This window comes from Hoplias malabaricus, chromosome 6 (genome assembly GCF_029633855.1).
Source record: "Hoplias malabaricus isolate fHopMal1 chromosome 6, fHopMal1.hap1, whole genome shotgun sequence".
Classification (NCBI taxonomy): domain Eukaryota; kingdom Metazoa; phylum Chordata; class Actinopteri; order Characiformes; family Erythrinidae; genus Hoplias; species Hoplias malabaricus.
The window spans coordinates 52,769,106-52,785,391 of record NC_089805.1 but is presented as its reverse complement, the minus strand read 5'-3'; the positions used below and the strand labels follow the sequence as shown (position 1 = coordinate 52,785,391).

Here is a 16,286-nt window from a genome sequence, read left to right as displayed (position 1 = left end):
ATAGAGCGTGAATGGGCAGGGCTAAAATGATAGAGGGTGAGTGGGTGGGGCTAAAGTGCTAGAGGTTGAATGGGCAGGGCTAAAGTGCTGTATGCTGAGTGGTCAGTGCGGTATGCTAGAGACTGAATGGGTGGAGCTAAAGTGCTTATAGGGTGACTGGGCAGTGCTAAAGTGCTAGAGGCCGTATGGGTGGAGCTAAAGCACTACAGGCTGAATGGGTGGGGCTAAAGTGCTATAAGGGGAATGGAAGGGTCCAGAGTGCTAGTTGAATGGGCATGGCTAACGAGCCACTGGCTGAATGGGCATGGCTAAAAGGACACAGGTGTTTGAGATGTTGTCTCTACCCTCCTGGGACGGCTTAACACCTGATGTTGGAACATTGCTGTGAGGATCTGATGGCATTCAGCCACACTCACTACAGAGAGCTGTCTTCAGACTTTTGGACACAGCGTATCCTCAGATGTCCAACATGTGTCCGCTGACGTCTCTGTAGAGTGGACATGTGTCCTGGAGGATTTCTAATGCTGCTGAAAAGTACCATCGGATGCTGAAAACACGGACACACACACACACACACGCACACATGCACACACACTTTAACTGAGTCCTACTAGACAAGATTGTGAAGCTCCACTGTGCTAATAACACGCTAATACGGCGCTAAACTGTTTCTGACGTAGCAACCACAGACAGACACTGTTACACAACACAGAGGAGGGAAATACAACACAGCGCTAGCACTTCATCACTCTTACAGGAAGAGTCAGAGTGTCCCCAGGAAGATTCAGAGCATTCCCCAGGAAGATTCAGAGTGTCCCCAGGAAGAGTCAGAGCATTCCCCAGGAACAGTCAGAGCATTCCCCAGGAAGAGTTAGAGTGTCCCCAGGAAGAGTCAGAGTGTCCCCAGGAAGAGTCAGAGTGTTCCCCAGGAAGAGTCAGAGCATTCCCCAGGAAGAGTCAGAGTGTCCCCAGAAAGAGTCAAAGCATTCCCCAGGAAGAGTCAGAGCGTTCCCCAGGAAGATTCAGAGCATTCCCCAGGAAGATTCAGAGTGTCCCCAGGAAGAGTCAGAGCATTCCCCAGGAACAGTCAGAGCATTCCCCAGGAAGAGTTAGAGTGTCCCCAGGAAGAGTCAGAGTGTCCCCAGGAAGAGTCAGAGTGTTCCCCAGGAAGAGTCAGAGCATTCCCCAGGAAGAGTCAGAGTGTCCCCAGAAAGAGTCAGAGTGTCCCCAGGAAGAGTCAAAGTGTCCACCAGGAAGAGTCAGAGTGTCCACCAGGAAGAGCCAGAGTGTCCCCCAGGAACAGTCAGAGCATCCCCTAGGAAGAATCAGAGTGTCCCCAGGAAGAGTCAGAGCGTCCCCAGGAGGAGTCAGATGGTACCCAAGGAAGACTCAGAGCCTACCCCAGGAAGAGTCAGAGTGTCCCCCAGGAAGAGTCAGAGCGTTCCTCAGGAAAAGTCAGAGTGTCCCCCAGGAAGAGTCAGAGCGTCCCCCAGGAACAGTCAGAGCGCCCCCCAGGAATAGTTAGAGTGTCCCCCAGGAACAGTCAGAGCGTCCCCCAGGAATAGTTAGAGTGTCCCCCAGGAAGAGTCAGAGCGTCCCCCAGGAAGAGTCAGAGTGTCCCCAGGAAGAGTCAGAGCGTCCCCCAGGAAGAGTCAGAGCGTCCCCCAGGAATAGTTAGAGTCCCCCCCAGGAAGAGTCAGAGATTTTCCCCCTGAAAGAGTCTGAGCGTACCCCAGGAACAGTCAGAGTGTCCCCCAGGAAGAGTCAGAGCGTTACCCAGGAAGAGTCCGAGTGTCCCCAGGAAGAGTCAGAGCGTACCCCAGGAAGAGTCAGAGTGTACCCCAGAAAGAGTCAGATTGTCCCCAGGAAGAGTCAGAGTGTCCCCAGAAAGAGTCTGAGCATACCCTGGGAAGAGTCAGATTGTCCCCCAGGAACAGTCAGAGCGTTCCCCAGGAATAGTCAGAGCGTTCCCCAGGAAGAGTCAGAGTGTCCCCAGGAAGAGTCAGAGCGTACCCCAGGAAGAGTCAGAGTGTCCCCAGAAAGAGTCAGAGTATCCCCAGGAAGAGTCAGAGCGTACCCTAGGAAGAGTCAGAGGGTCCCCCAGGAACAGTCAGATTGTCCCCCAGGAACAGTCAGAGCGTTCCCCAGGAATAGTCAGAGTGTCCCCAGGAAGAGTCAGAACGTACCCCAGGAAGAGTCAGAGCGTACCCCAGGAAGAGTCAGAGCGTCCCCCAAGAACAGTTAGAGTGTCTCCCAGGAACAGTCAGAGCGACCCCCAGGAATAGTTAGAGTGTCCCCCAGGAACAGTCAGAGCGCCCCCCAGGAAAAGTTAGAGTGTCCCCCAGGAACAGTCAGATCGTTCCCCAGGAAGAGTCAGAGTGTACCCCAGGAAGAGTCAGAGCGTCCCCCAAGAACAGTTAGAGTGTCCCCCAGGAAGAGTCAGAGTGTCCCCAGAAAGAGTCAGAGTGTCCCCAGAAAGAGTCTGAGCATACCCTGGGAAGAGTCAGATTGTCCCCCAGGAACAGTCGGAGCGTTCCCCAGGAATAGTCAGAGCGTTCCCCAGGAAGAGTCAGAGTGTCCCCAGGAAGAGTCAGAGCATACCCCAGGAAGAGTCAGAGTGTCCCCAGAAAGAGTCAGAGTATCCCCAGGAAGAGTCTGAGCGTACCCTAGGAAGAGTCAGAGCGTCCCCCAGGAACAGTCAGATTGTCCCCCGGGAAGAGTCAGAGCGTTCCCCAGGAATAGTCAGAGTGTCCTCAGGAAGAGTCAGAGCGTACCCCAGGAAGAGTCAGAGCGTACCCCAGGAAGAGTCAGAGCGTCCCCCAATAACAGTTAGAGTGTCCCCCAGGAACAGTCAGAGCGCCCCCCAGGAATTGTTAGAGTGTCCCTCAGGAACAGTCAGATCGTTCCCCAGGAAGAGTCAGAGTGTCCACAGGAAGAGTCAGAGCGTACCCCAGGAAGAGTCAGAGCGTCCCCCAGAAAGAGTCAGAGTGTCCCCCAAGAAAAGTTAGAGTGCCCCCCAGGAACAGTCAGAGCGTCCCCCAGGAAGAGTTCAAGTGCCACCCCCCACCCTGTCTGTACAGACTCCTATCTGAACTGTTCCTGTAAGAGCTGTGTGAACAGAGTGGAAGGGTCAGTTCTTCTTCTGTTCCTGGTCTTTCTTCCTCTGTTTTTCTCTCTGTTTTTCCAGTTTGTCCAAAGCTTTGCGCTCCTTCTCTGCTGCTGTGTTGATGTCTTTGATCCTCCGCTTCAGAACGCTGCGATCTGATGAGTTTAAAACACCAAGACCCTGTAAAAACACAATAAATCTTGTCTATTCATTTTGTCATGTTAAAGATTTAGGGCAGGTCTCAGTAACACAGTGCAGCCTTGATTTATGTGCTCTACGGAGGCAGCAGCAGTAGCATTATAACCAGAATTAAAACATTAATAAGGGATTACTGTGTTGTGAACAATTGTACCTACACACCCATGCAGATTTAAAGGAGTAGGACAATGCCAAAACACTCCCAGCATGCCTTGCATCACTCTGGTAGAGTGATGTGTACTGTAATGTATTGTTGTTGATATGTGTTGTTTAGAGTGTAGTATGTATAGTTTGGTTTGTGTCCTGTATGCAACAGTGGTGTTGGGTGTGTTTTGGTAACCCACCTTCCTCTGAACTCTGCCTCTACCCTGGTTATGGTGTGTCAGTGGGGCCACATTAATAATTTATCAGTAGAATTCAGCCTTAATTATATATCTCAGTAGTACTCAACATTAATAAGCTATCACAAGCATTCCAACTTATATCAGTGGTGTTTCACCTTAATAAGTTATCACAGGTATGCCACATTAATAATAAATCAGTGGTATTCCACATTGATAAGCTATCACAAGTATTCCACATTAATAATATATATCAGTGGTATTCCACCTTAAAACACTATCACAATTATTCCACCTTAATAATATATATTTCAGTGGTATTCCACATTAATATGCTATCATAAGTATTCCACCTTAATAATATATATTTCAGTGGTGTTCCACCTTAATACGCTATCATAAGTATTCCACATTAATAATATATATTTCAGTGGTGTTCCACCTTAATATGCTATCACAACAAACCAGATTCCAAAAAAGTTGGGACACTAAACAAATTGTGAATAAAAACTGAATGCAATGATGTGGAGATGGCAAATGTCAATATTTTATTCGTAATAGAACATAGATGACAGATCAAAAGTTTAATCTGAGTAAATGTAACATTTTAAAGGAAAAATATGTTGATTCAAAATTTCACAGTGTCAACAAATCCCAAAAAAGTTGGGACAAGTAGCAATAAGTGGCTGGAAAAAGGAAATTGAGCATATAACGAACAGCTGGAAGACCAATTAACACTAATTAGGTCAATTAACAACATGACTGGGGATAAAAAGAGCTTCTCAGAGTGTCAGTGTCTCTCTGAAGCCAAGATGGTAAGAGGATCACCAATTCCACCATTGTTGCGCAGAAAGATAGTGCAGCGATACCAGAATGGTGTTACCCAGCGTAAAATAGCAAAGACTTTTAAGTTATCATCATCAGCCGTGCATAACATCATCAACAGAGTCAGAGAATCTGGAACAACTGCTGTGCGTAAGGGTCAAGGCCGTAAAACTCTACTGGATGCTGGTGATCTCCGGGCCCTTAAACGTCACTGCACCTCAAACAGGAACGCCACTGTCAAGAAAATCACAGAATGGGCTCTGGAATACTTCCAGAAAGCATTGTCAGTGAACACAATCCACCGTGCCGTCCGCCGTCGCCAGCTGAAACTCTACAGTGCAAAGAGGAAGCCATTTCTAAGCAAGCTCCACAAGCTCAGACGTTTGCACTGGGCCAGGGGTCTTTTAAAATGGAGTGTGGCAAAATGGAAGACTGTTCTGTGGTCAGACGAGTCACGATTTGAAGTTCTTTATGGAACACTGGGACGCCATGTCATCCGGACCAGAGAGGACAAGGATAACCCAAGTTGTTATCAACGCTCCGTTCAGAAGCCTGCATCACTGATGGTATGGGGTTGCATGAGTGCTTGTGGCATGGGCAGCTTGCGTGTCTGGAAAGGCACCATTAATGCAGAGAACTATGTTCAGGTTCTAGAACAGCATATGCTCCCATCTAGAAGTCATCTCTTTCAGGGAAGACCCTGCATTTTTCAACAAGATAATGCCAGACCACATTCTGCAGCAATCACAACATCATGGCTACGTAGGAGAAGGATCCGGGGACTGAAATGGCAGCCTGCAGTCCAGATCTTTCACCTATAGAGAACATTTGGCACATCATAAAGAGGAAGGTGCGACAAAGAAGGCCCAAGACGATTGAACAGTTAGAGGCCTGTATTAGACATGAATGGGAGAGCATTCCTATTTCTAAACTTGAGAAACTGGTCTCCTCTGTCCCCAGACGTCTGTGGAGTGTTGTAAGAAGAAGGGGGGATGCCACACAGTGGTAAAAAATGGCCTTGTCCCAACTTTTTTGGGATTTGTTGACGCCATGAAATTTTGAATCAACATATTTTTCCTTTAAAATGTTACATTTACTCAGATTAAACTTTTGATCTGTCATCTATGTTCTATTACGAATAAAATATTGACATTTGCCGTCTCCACATCATTGCATTGTTTTTATTCACAATTTGTTTAGTGTCCCAACTTTTTTGGAATCCGGTTTGTATTCCACCCTAATAATATAGTAGTAATGTAATGTAAGTTAGCTGTCACCACAAGAGGGCAGTCATTCCCTTCACCTAACTCCCCACTTTTATTTTTTTCATACAGACAGAAACGCTCCTGTAGAGGAGCAGAACGGAGCTGGTGGAATCAGACGGCAGGGTTCAGCCTGGAGTCTAGAACCCTGAGAACACTATAGTGAGGTTCTCACACTGCTCTGAGGAGTATGTACCGTAGATATATGCAGTAGCTCTGAGTTGGCTTCCCTGAATCAGAGGAGATTTACTGCACATGAAATAAAACGTGGAGAGGGAAATTTCCCGGACCTTCAGCTTGTTCCCGTCCAGCTGCAGCAGCTGCTCTCCATCAACATTCTTCTCTGAGAACTCGGGAGCGTAGTGCTCCATGTTCAGACTCCTCAACCAGTCACACACCTGCTGAGTGCTCCATGAGAACACAACACACTGACGCTCATCCAGTGGCTGGTGGGAAGAGGGGGAGAGGGAGGGATGAAGAGAAAGAATTTTACATTAATACACTCTGTGACTTTGTTTACATCTCCACCCATGAACCAGGGATGAATTTTAAAAACAGGTGGAATTCCCCTTTTCACAGGATAACCACAAAAGTTACATAGTACAGTTTCTGAAGTGCTGAGCCTGGAGTAGCAGCAACAAAGTCTCTATATTCTCCCTGTTACAGGGATTTTGAGCTTTCCTGAACAAAGAGGGTGCTATTCCCCAGTTCTAAATGTACTATAAGTTTCTGTCCCACAGTGAAGTGTGTCTCAGCCCTGCAGGGGGCACTGTAGTGGAGCCCTACCTCGTCTGAGGACTGAGAGAGAGTGTGGTAGGGGTGAGAGGAGTGGGACTCAGACGGAGAGCTGGATGGAGGTAAAGGACTCTTTGGAGAGAAGTCATCGCTGAACGCTGACTCCTGCAGGGAGGAGGGGTAAATGACAAAATAAAAGATGAAAAATGAACAGAACGCTCTGGAGCAGCTGCATGAGTCTGAACTGAGTGTATGTACCTGAGAGTCTGAACTGAGTGTGCGTACCTGAGGCTCTGATCTGAGTGGTGTACTTGAGAGTCTGATCTGAGTGTGTCTACCTGAGAGTCTGATCTGAGGGCATGTACCTGAGAGTCTGATCTGAGTGTGTGTACCTTAGAGTCTGATCTGAGTGTGTGTACCTTAGAGTCTGATCTGAATGTATGTATCTGAGAGTCTGGACTGAGTGTGTATCTGAGAGTCTGATCTGAGTGCATGTACCTGAGAGTCTGATCTGAGTGTATGTAACTGAGAGTCTGATCTGAGTGTGTGTACTTAAGAGTCTGATCTGAGTGTGTTTATCTGGGTGTCTGATCTGAGTGTGTGTCTGAGTGTCTGATCTGGGTGTGTCTGAGGGTCTGACCTGAACATGTGTATTTGGGTGTCTGACCTGAGTGTGTGTATCTGAGAGTCTGATAAGAGTCTTAGAGACTGGTCTGAGTGTGTGTACCTGAGAGTCTGATCTCAGTGTATGTACCTGAGAGTCTGAACTGAGTGTGTACCTGAGAGTCTGGACTGAGTGTGTATCTGAGAGTCTGATCTGAGTGGTGTACTTGAGAGTCTGATCTGAGTGTGTTTATCTGGGTGTCTGATCTGAGTGTGTGTCTGAGTGTCTGATCTGGGTGTGTCTGAGGGTCTGACCTGAACGTGTGTATTTGGGCGTCTGACCTGAGTGTGTGTACCTGAGAGTCTGATCAGAGTCTTAGAGACTGGTCTGAGTGTGTGTACCTGAGAGTCTGATTTGCTGGGAGCTGCTGTTTTGGGGGATGAGGAGGCGGAGCTTTTGTGGCTGTCAGAGAACCAGGAGAAAGGCACGAAGGGACGAGATGGGTTCTCACAGGGCTCTCTACACACACAGAACATGGAAACCTTCAGCAAGGAGGAAATTAAAAGTTAAATCCATGAGTCATGTGATGGTGTTGGAGTAAGCGGGCCATATCAGGGAGGAAGTATCTGATTCAGAGCACAGCTATAATGTAAACAAATGAAAAGTCGGATAAATGTATCCCATACACAGCTCCTCTCCCTGCACTGGAGAGTGTCTCACAGCACTCACACACACAGACCACCACTGTCTCTCTGTGTTGGGGGGTAAAGGATCCCACTGTGGAGCTTAATGAGGAGGAAATACAGTTACCCTCTGTTAGCCACATTAGCATTTTCACCATAGGATCTAATGAAAAACTGTTAGCGTAAGACTCTACTACGTCTCTCTGCTCTTCTGTCTGAATCTCAGTGAGTTATTCACACACAGATCACACACAAGCTTCAGTCATCGTCTTATTTCACTGCTGTGTTGTTGTAGTGAGTAAGAGACGACAGACACAAGTCCCGTATTCCTCCATCTCAGTCTTTTCCCCCTGTTTACAGTTAAATAATCAGACCCCGCTGTCCATGCGCTCTGAGAGTGAACAGACTCTTGGAGGATGATGTTTTATCGCAAGTATTCCTCTAGTTTGGGTTAAAGTTTAATAAAGTAGTTCTCCTCGTCTGAATGTGGGAGTGATCCGTGAGAGGTTTCCCAAATGACCCCTACACACTCTGTAGGACACATTGTCAGTCATAAAACAATGGTTTTGAACTCTTGTAGTTATATGTCGACAGTAATCTTTAGTGAAATATAAGGGTCACGTTTCTCTTTCAATATTAGTGTCTAATTACTGTCTGGGTGCAGGTTTTAATTTTGTGGCTAATTGGAGTATAGGTTGTACCATGTATATATGTTGATATATGTCTGTAACACACCAAGCTGAGGTCACTTGTTTGTGATGTCACAAGAACTATTCACATAAATCTCACATAAAGTTCTCCACAAACTCATGCTGAATATAAGGAGTTGCTAAAAACACTCTGTAAATTACACACTACACAAATTACTCTCAGTGCAATAGGAAACACAAACAAATATAAACAAATAAACAAGTCTCACCGGTTCCCCATAGACAGCCTGTTAGACTTATCCCTCCTCACTCTCACATAGGAACGACGGAGCGTCACCCTGAGAGAGAGAGAGAGAGAGAGAGAGAGGAAGGGGGGTAGACAGAGAGTATAATCGAAGTCACTAGTTCAGAGAAGATGACAGTTAAGAGAGAAATGTAGAGATAGACAAAGAAAGAAAGAGACAGAGAGAAAGATGTAGCGATAGACAGGAAAAAGGGACAGAGAGAGAGAGGCAGGGACAGAGAGAGAGAGAGAGAGAGAGAGAGAGAGAGAGAGAGAGGACACTCGTGTCCTGACATTGACGTGTCAGTGAGACTCACCCCAGGTCCAGGAACCTCCTCTTGGTTTTCTTATCTAGAACCACAGTGGGACTCCCAGGTTCAGCCGAACTTCCATCCTGACTGTCGTCCGACACCAGAACTGTCCAAACACACATCGGATCTGGTTTATATCAGATATTTTCAGATATTAAAGTCAAAACATCCAAATCCAGTCGGTGTGATCAGTTGTGTGGGTCGTCATAGAAACAACACATGCTGGATGATATAGTGATGGAGTAATGCTTCAGATGTTGGTTGTCATAGTAACAGGACACAAGTTAGTTAACTTAGTGAAGACTTATTCATTTTAATAGTAGCAAAGCAGACACTGGTTGTCATAGTAACAGTATGTGTCCACTTGACACTTTACCTCATCGAACCCTATTCGTGTGTCATCGCGAGGTATATCAAATCTTCAAATGAATGTAGCCACCACACTGTATATAACCAATCAGGAAGGACACAGAGGATGGTTGTCATAGTAACAATTTAAAAATTGTTGTCAAATTAATAGTGAAAACAATATTTGTCATAGCAACAATGCAGCTGTTAGTCGTCGTAGTAACGGTGCATGACATTCCTGACGGTTCCTATGGTAACGATGCAGATGTTGGTCGTCATAGTAACAATGCTTGTGAGACTACAATGAGGGCAAAAAGGCAATAAGCCCTGCCCCCGAGGTGATGAAAACCCATAGGTAATCAGATCTGAGGGGTCAGACTGGGTCACACGGTGAGATCAGATTTGTATCTAATTTGGGGTAAATGTACACTCCACATTAAACCAGGTTTGAGCTTCCAGTCTGCTCAAGACCCAACACTACACTACCATTCTCACAATCTCCAACCTATTAAACCAGCCAAACTCCCAGACTCCACCCACAGGTCCCTCCACAGGCTCCGCCCACAGGTCCCTCCACAATCTCCATCCATTTAAACCAGCCAAACTCCCAGACTCCGCCCACAGGGCCCTCCACAGGCTCCGCCCACAGGTCCCTCCACAATCTCCAACTATTTAAACCTGCCAAACTCCCAGACTCAGCTCACAGGTCCCTCCACAGGCTCCGCCCACAGGTCCCTCCACAGGCTCCACCCACAGGTCCCTCCACAATCTCCGACCATTTAAACCTGCCAAACTCCCAGACCCCGCCCACAGGGCCCTCCACAGGCTCCGCCCACAGGTCTCTCCACAATCTCCAATCATTTAAACCTGCCAAACTCCCAGACTCCGCCCACAGGTCCCTCCACAGGCTCTGCCCACAGGTCCCTCCACAATCTCCAACCATTTAAAACTGCCAAACTCCCAGACTCCACCCACAGGTCCCTCCACAGGCTCCGCCCACAGGTCCCTCCACAATCTCCATCCATTTAAACCAGCCAAACTCCCAGACTCCGCCCACAGGGCCCTCCACAGGCTCCGCCCACAGGTCCCTCCACAATCTCCAACCATTTAAACCTGCCAAACTCCCAGACTCCGCCCACACGTCCCTCCACAGGCTCCGCCCACAGGTCTCTCCACAATCTCCAATCATTTAAACCTGCCAAACTCCCAGACTCCGCCCACAGGTCCCTCCACAGGCTCTGCCCACAGGTCCCTCCACAATCTCCAACCATTTAAACCTGCCAAACTCCCAGACTCCACCCACAGGTCCCTCCACAGGCTCCGCCCACAGGTCCCTCCACAATCTCCATCCATTTAAACCAGCCAAACTCCCAGACTCCGCCCACAGGGCCCTCCACAGGCTCCGCCCACAGGTCCCTCCACAATCTCCAACCATTTAAACCTGCCAAACTCCCAGACTCCGCCCACACGTCTCTCCACAGGCTACGCCCACAGGTCCCTCCACAATCTCCAACCATTTAAACCAGCCAAACTCCCAGACTCAGCCAACATGTCCCTCCACAGGCTACGCCCAGAGGTCCCTCCACAATCTCCAACTATTTAAACCTGCCAAACTCCCAGACTCAGCTCACAGGTCCCTCCACAGGCTCCGCCCACAGGTCCCTCCACAGGCTCCACCCACAGGTCCCTCCACAATCTCCGACCATTTAAACCTGCCAAACTCCCAGACCCCGCCCACAGGGCCCTCCACAGGCTCCGCCCACAGGTCTCTTCACAATCTCCAATCATTTAAACCTGCCAAACTCCCAGACTCCGCCCACAGGTCCCTCCACAGGCTCTGCCCACAGGTCCCTCCACAATCTCCAACCATTTAAACCTGCCAAACTCCCAGACTCCGCCCACAGGTCCCTCCACAGACTCCGCCCACAGGTCCCTCCACAATTTCCAACCATTTAAACCTGCCAAACTCCCAGACTCCGCCCACAGGTCCCTCCACAGGCTATGTCCACAGGTCCCTCCACAATCTCCAACCATTTAAACCTTCCAAACTCCCAGACTCCACCCACAGGTCACTCTCAGACTAGGCCCACAGGTCCCTCCACAATCTCTAACTATTTAAACCTGCCAAACTCCCAGACTCTGCGCACAGGTCCCCCAACAATCTCCAACCATTTAAAACAGCCAAACTCCAAGACTCCGCCTACAGATCCCTCTACCAGCTCCGCCCACAGGTCCCTCCACAGGCTACGCCCACAGGTCCACAGGCTACGCCCACAAAATCTCTAACTATTTAAACCTGCCAAACTCCCAGACTCTGCCCACAGGTCCCTCCACAATCTCCAACTATTTAAAACAGCCAAACTCCCAGACTCCGCCCACCTGTCCTTCCCAACACTACCCCCACAGGTCTCTCCCTACACTACTTCCACAGGACTCTCTCCACACTACCCCCACAGGTCCCTCCCTACACTAGCCCCAGAGGGGCTCTCCCTACACTACTCCCATAGGTCTCTCCCTACACTACTCCCACAGGTTTCTCCCCACACTACCCCCACAGGTCTCTCCTTACACTAGCCCCACAGGTCACTCCCTACACTAGCCCCACAGGTCTCTCCCTACACTAGCCCCACAGGTTTCTCCCCACACTACCCCTACAGGTCTCTCCCCACACTACCCCCACAGGTCCCTTCCTACACTACCCCCACAGGTCTCTCCCTACACTAGCCCCACAGGTCTCTCCCTACACTACCCCCACAGGTTTCTCCCCACACTACCCCTACAGGTCTCTCCCCACACTACCCCCACAGGTCCCTTCCTACACTACCCCCACAGGTCTCTCCCTACACTAGCCCCACAGGTCTCTCCCCACATTACCCCCACAGGTCTCTCCCTACACTACCCCCACAGGTCTCTCCCTACACTAGCCCCACAGGTTTCTCCCCACACTACCCCTACAGGTCTCTCCCCACACTACCCCCACAGGTCCCTTCCTACACTACCCCCACAGGTCTCTCCCTACACTAGCCCCACAGGTCTCTCCCTACACTACCCCCACAGGTTTCTCCCCACACTACCCCCACAGGTCTCTCCCCACACTACCCCCACAGGTCCCTCCCTACACTAGCCCCACAGGTCTCTCCCTACACTAGCCCCACAGGTCTCTCCCTACACTAGCCCCACAGGTCTCTCCCCACACTACTCACACAGGTTTCTCCCCACACTACCCCCACAGGTCTCTCCCCACACTACCCCCACAGGTCTCTCCCTACACTAGCCCCACAGGTCTCTCCCTACACTAGCCCCACAGATTTCTCCCCACACTACCCCCACAGGTCTCTCCCCACACTACCCCCACAGGTCCCTTCCTACACTACCCCCACAGGTTTCTCCCCACACTACCCCCACAGGTCTCTCCCTACACTAGACCCACAGGTCTCTCCCTACACTAGCCCCACAGGTCTCTCCCTACACTAGCCCCACAGGTTTCTCCCCACACTACCCCCACAGGTCTCTCCCCACACTACCCCCACAGGTCCCTCCCTACACTCTGCGAGTTACAGTGACAGTCAGAAGTCAGTTTTCACCTTCGCTCTCAGGCCGGCGGGTCCTGCGGAAGTATAGGGGGGAGGTTTCAGGGCAGGACCTGCAGGGGGAGCTAGCAGGACGGGGCACTAGTGCCTCGTGGGAGGTAGCGTTGGTCAGCTGCCTGTAGCGCCCCCTGGGGGTCGGAGAGCTGGAGTCTGGCTCCTCGGGAGAACGACGCAGAGGAGAATCGAAGGAGAACGGTGATGGACGGAAAGGAGACGAGAGGAGGAGCTCCGGAGAGAGAGAGGACACATGGAGACCAGGAGGAGGGACGGAGTGAAGGGGACTGTCCAAAGACTAAACACACACACACAGCAAAATATAAACGCATATTGCTCAAATACAAAAAAGGTGCTATAGCAGCAAATGAATGAATGGATGACTGAGACTGACCCTCCTGTCTAGACTGTCGTCTCCCTCAGTGGAGCTGATGCTGTCTCTGAGACGAGATCGAGACGGTCTGTTCCTGCTCCTCCGAACCTGGACACGGCATTTCTGCACACTGCTGTCCAGCAGCTCCGTCTCCGGGATCGCATCGTTCAGGTCAGCTAAACAAAACAAAACACAACACAAGAAACAACAACAAAACAAACAGTCAGCAATTTATCACACAAACACTCATTGCACCCAGAATGGACGGGGCTACACTGCTCTACCCTGAAATGGTGGGGCTACACCTCTCTAGGCTGGATATAAATGTGTATAGGTTGGTATATTTAAATATACATAGTTTAAATAGACATAGTAGTGAGAGTGTACAGTAATAACATATGCCGCGGTATTTAAAAATGTGGTCTGTATGTCACAATGAGGGTGGTAATTATGTTGTGTGTGTGCTGTCAAATTTCTGTTCTCAGCTAGGTACAAGGACATTGACCATCACTGACTGCTGATGTCACTCTCTAAAAACGAGTGGGGGATAAAACACAAGCCAGTAGCCCACCGCAGGGTGAGTTTAGAGCTGAGTTTGGATTAAAAGAAAGAGGAATTAATCTGAAAACAGACAAAACACCCAGAAGAGCCTTCACTCGACTCTATGAGTCTTTATCTCTAAATGTGTGTGATTTGAGCCTTAGTTTCACTGGAAAACCATCTGCTGTGGTGTGTGTTAAACCACAAGTGTCTGTTAGCGCAAGCTGTGTGTTTAAAAAGTGTAGAAGCGTCTTATTTCAGTTACGTCATTTTCTGTTCCTCCAGCAGTAGGCGCTGATATCTGCTGTCTCCCAGAAACAGGTTTTTATCGTCGACACGTGTCGGTGTGCACTTTCAGGCTGTGCTGAGCTGAACTGCACAGAGCCGAAAACCCCTCACTCAACTTTGAGCGCTCACAGATATAAGGCAGTAATACAGTACGGTAATACGAACAGTATGAAAAATATGAATATCCCTGGTTGTGACATCCCTGGTTATGACATCACAAATAGGGTGAATTCATAGTCTCTGTTGGCACTGAATGTATTGTGGTTTGAAGCTGGTCAGATGGTGGAGAGACTCACTGAACACATTCTCTGTCTCATCAAGCTGCATGACCAACCAAGAGCTGAGTAAACACTGCAGAGAGAGAGAGAGAGAGAGAGAGAGAGAGAGAGACAAGAGAGAGAGAAAGAAAGAGAACAGAGAGAGAAAGAAAACAGAGAGAAAGAATTTAAAATAAATCACATTTCAGTGTCTTCTGTATCATCAACTCAAGATGCTTGAAGGAGAACACTAAGTGCAGATCCTGGGTGCATATGGTAAAATAAAGGATTAGTAAGCAGATCCGTTCAAAGTGTGTTTGCTCGTGTTAAAGTCTCTGTCCGTCTCCCCCTGGGTCACTGAGGCCAGGTTTCCTCTGGACTGTGTGGTCAGAGAAATGACCAGATGATTCAGCCCTTTTTCTGAAGACTCTGCACTTCTACAGGAGCCTCAATCCCTTGCTCCCTCTTTTCCTCAGAAAACAGACAGAATCCCCTCCAAGAAACCGGACACTTTACTCTTAGCTCATCTTACAATTAACCCAGAATTCCCTGACCTTCTCTGGACAACATCCCTTCAGGACAATGCTCAGCCCTTGTCTGGACAGGGAAAAGACACTGACCGTTCTGATCTGCGAGAGCTCAGTCTCCAAATAGCAAGAAAAGTTCTTTTAATTGGTTTAAAGCAGCTTGTGAATTTGAACAATCAGAAGCCCCCACCTATGTATATGCTGTGACATCACAACATCAGTTTATTTTCACACAAAATAAAACAAAGTACTCAGCCTGGCTTTGAACACCTGGCCTTCAAACACTCAGCTCTGAAACGCATAGCTTTCAATCACTCAGCCTTCAAGCAGTCTGCCTCCAATCACTCTGCCATCAAACTCTTTGCGTTCAATCACTCTGCCTTCAAACACTTTGCCTTGAAAAACTCTGCTTTCAAACACTCTGCCATTAAACACTTCCATCAAAAACTTGATGCCTTCAATAACCCAGCCTTCAAACACTTGGCTTTCAAACACTCTGCCTTCAAACACTTTGCATTCAAAAACTCTGCTTTCAAACACTTTGCCTTGAAAAACTCTGCTTTCAAACACTCTGCCATTAAGCAATTCCATCAAAAACTCGATGCCTTCAAAAACCCAGTCTTCAAACCCTTGGCTTTCAAACACTTGGCTTTCAAACACTCTGCCTTCAAACCCTTGGTCTTCAAACACTCTGCGTTCAAGCACATAGCTTTCAAACACTCAATTGTCAAACACATAGCATTCAAACAATCAGCCTTCAAAAACTCAGCCTTCAAACACTCAGCTGTCAACCACTCTGCCTTCAAACACTTGGCCTTCAAAAACTCAGCATTCAAACACTCAGCTGTCAACCACTCTGCCTTCAAATCCTCAGCTTTCAAACACTTGGCTTTCAAACACATAGCTTTCAAACTACTAGCCTTCAAACATTCTGCCTTCAATCACTCTGCTTTCAAAAACTCAAACACACAGTCTCAAACACTTTGCCTTCAAACACTTGGCTTTCAAACACTCTACCTTCAAACGCATAGTTTTCAAACATATAGGTTTCAAATACTCTGCCTTCAAACACATGCCTTCCAAGCATTTGGCCTTCAAACACTCTGCCTTAAAACCCTTGGCCTTCAAACACATGGTCCCTAAGACTCTGCCTTCAAACACATAGCTTTTAAAAACTTGGCCTTCAAACACTCAGATTTCAAACACTCTGTCTTTAAAAACTTGGCCTTCAAACACTCTGCCTTCAATTACTCTGTTTCCAAACACTCTGCCTTTAAACACTTGACTTTCAAACAGTCAGCTTTAAACACTAGACTTTCAAACGCTCTGCTTTCAAACACTCTGCCTTCAAACACTCTGCCTTCAATTACT

The 16,286-nt window shown here is 48.4% G+C and overlaps 2 protein-coding genes across 5 annotated transcripts in view; one reads left to right on the top strand and one right to left on the bottom strand.

The window, feature by feature from the left end:
* The first annotated feature begins 304 nt into the window (after positions 1 to 304).
* LOC136700281 (neurofilament heavy polypeptide) lies at positions 305 to 3,008 on the top strand. The gene is made up of 4 exons (XM_066675554.1): positions 305 to 370; positions 758 to 1,498; positions 1,691 to 2,218; positions 2,520 to 3,008. The coding sequence occupies exons 1-4, from the start codon at positions 305 to 307 to the stop codon at positions 3,006 to 3,008; spliced, it is 1,824 nt and encodes a 607-aa protein (XP_066531651.1).
* Positions 3,009 to 3,018: 10 nt separating this feature from the next.
* LOC136699909 (sterile alpha motif domain-containing protein 14-like) overlaps positions 3,019 to 16,286 on the bottom strand; it is a 33,135-nt gene continuing 19,867 nt past the window's right edge. The window contains exons 2-10 of one of the 4 annotated variants that reach the window (XM_066674965.1): positions 14,428 to 14,482; positions 13,325 to 13,479; positions 12,931 to 13,228; positions 9,005 to 9,125; positions 8,674 to 8,742; positions 7,473 to 7,590; positions 6,519 to 6,632; positions 5,929 to 6,178; positions 3,019 to 3,286 (exon numbers count right to left, since the gene is read on the bottom strand). In XM_066674965.1, coding sequence (XP_066531062.1) covers positions 3,027 to 3,286; positions 5,929 to 6,178; positions 6,519 to 6,632; positions 7,473 to 7,590; positions 8,674 to 8,742; positions 9,005 to 9,125; positions 12,931 to 13,228; positions 13,325 to 13,479; positions 14,428 to 14,458 — 1,416 coding nt within the window. In that variant the 5' untranslated portion in view covers positions 14,459 to 14,482 and the 3' untranslated portion in view covers positions 3,019 to 3,026. The remainder of the gene's footprint in view (positions 3,287 to 5,928; positions 6,179 to 6,518; positions 6,633 to 7,472; positions 7,591 to 8,673; positions 8,743 to 9,004; positions 9,126 to 12,930; positions 13,229 to 13,324; positions 13,480 to 14,427; positions 14,483 to 16,286) is intronic. The other 3 variants (XM_066674967.1, XM_066674966.1, XM_066674968.1) reach the window with 3 other exon arrangements.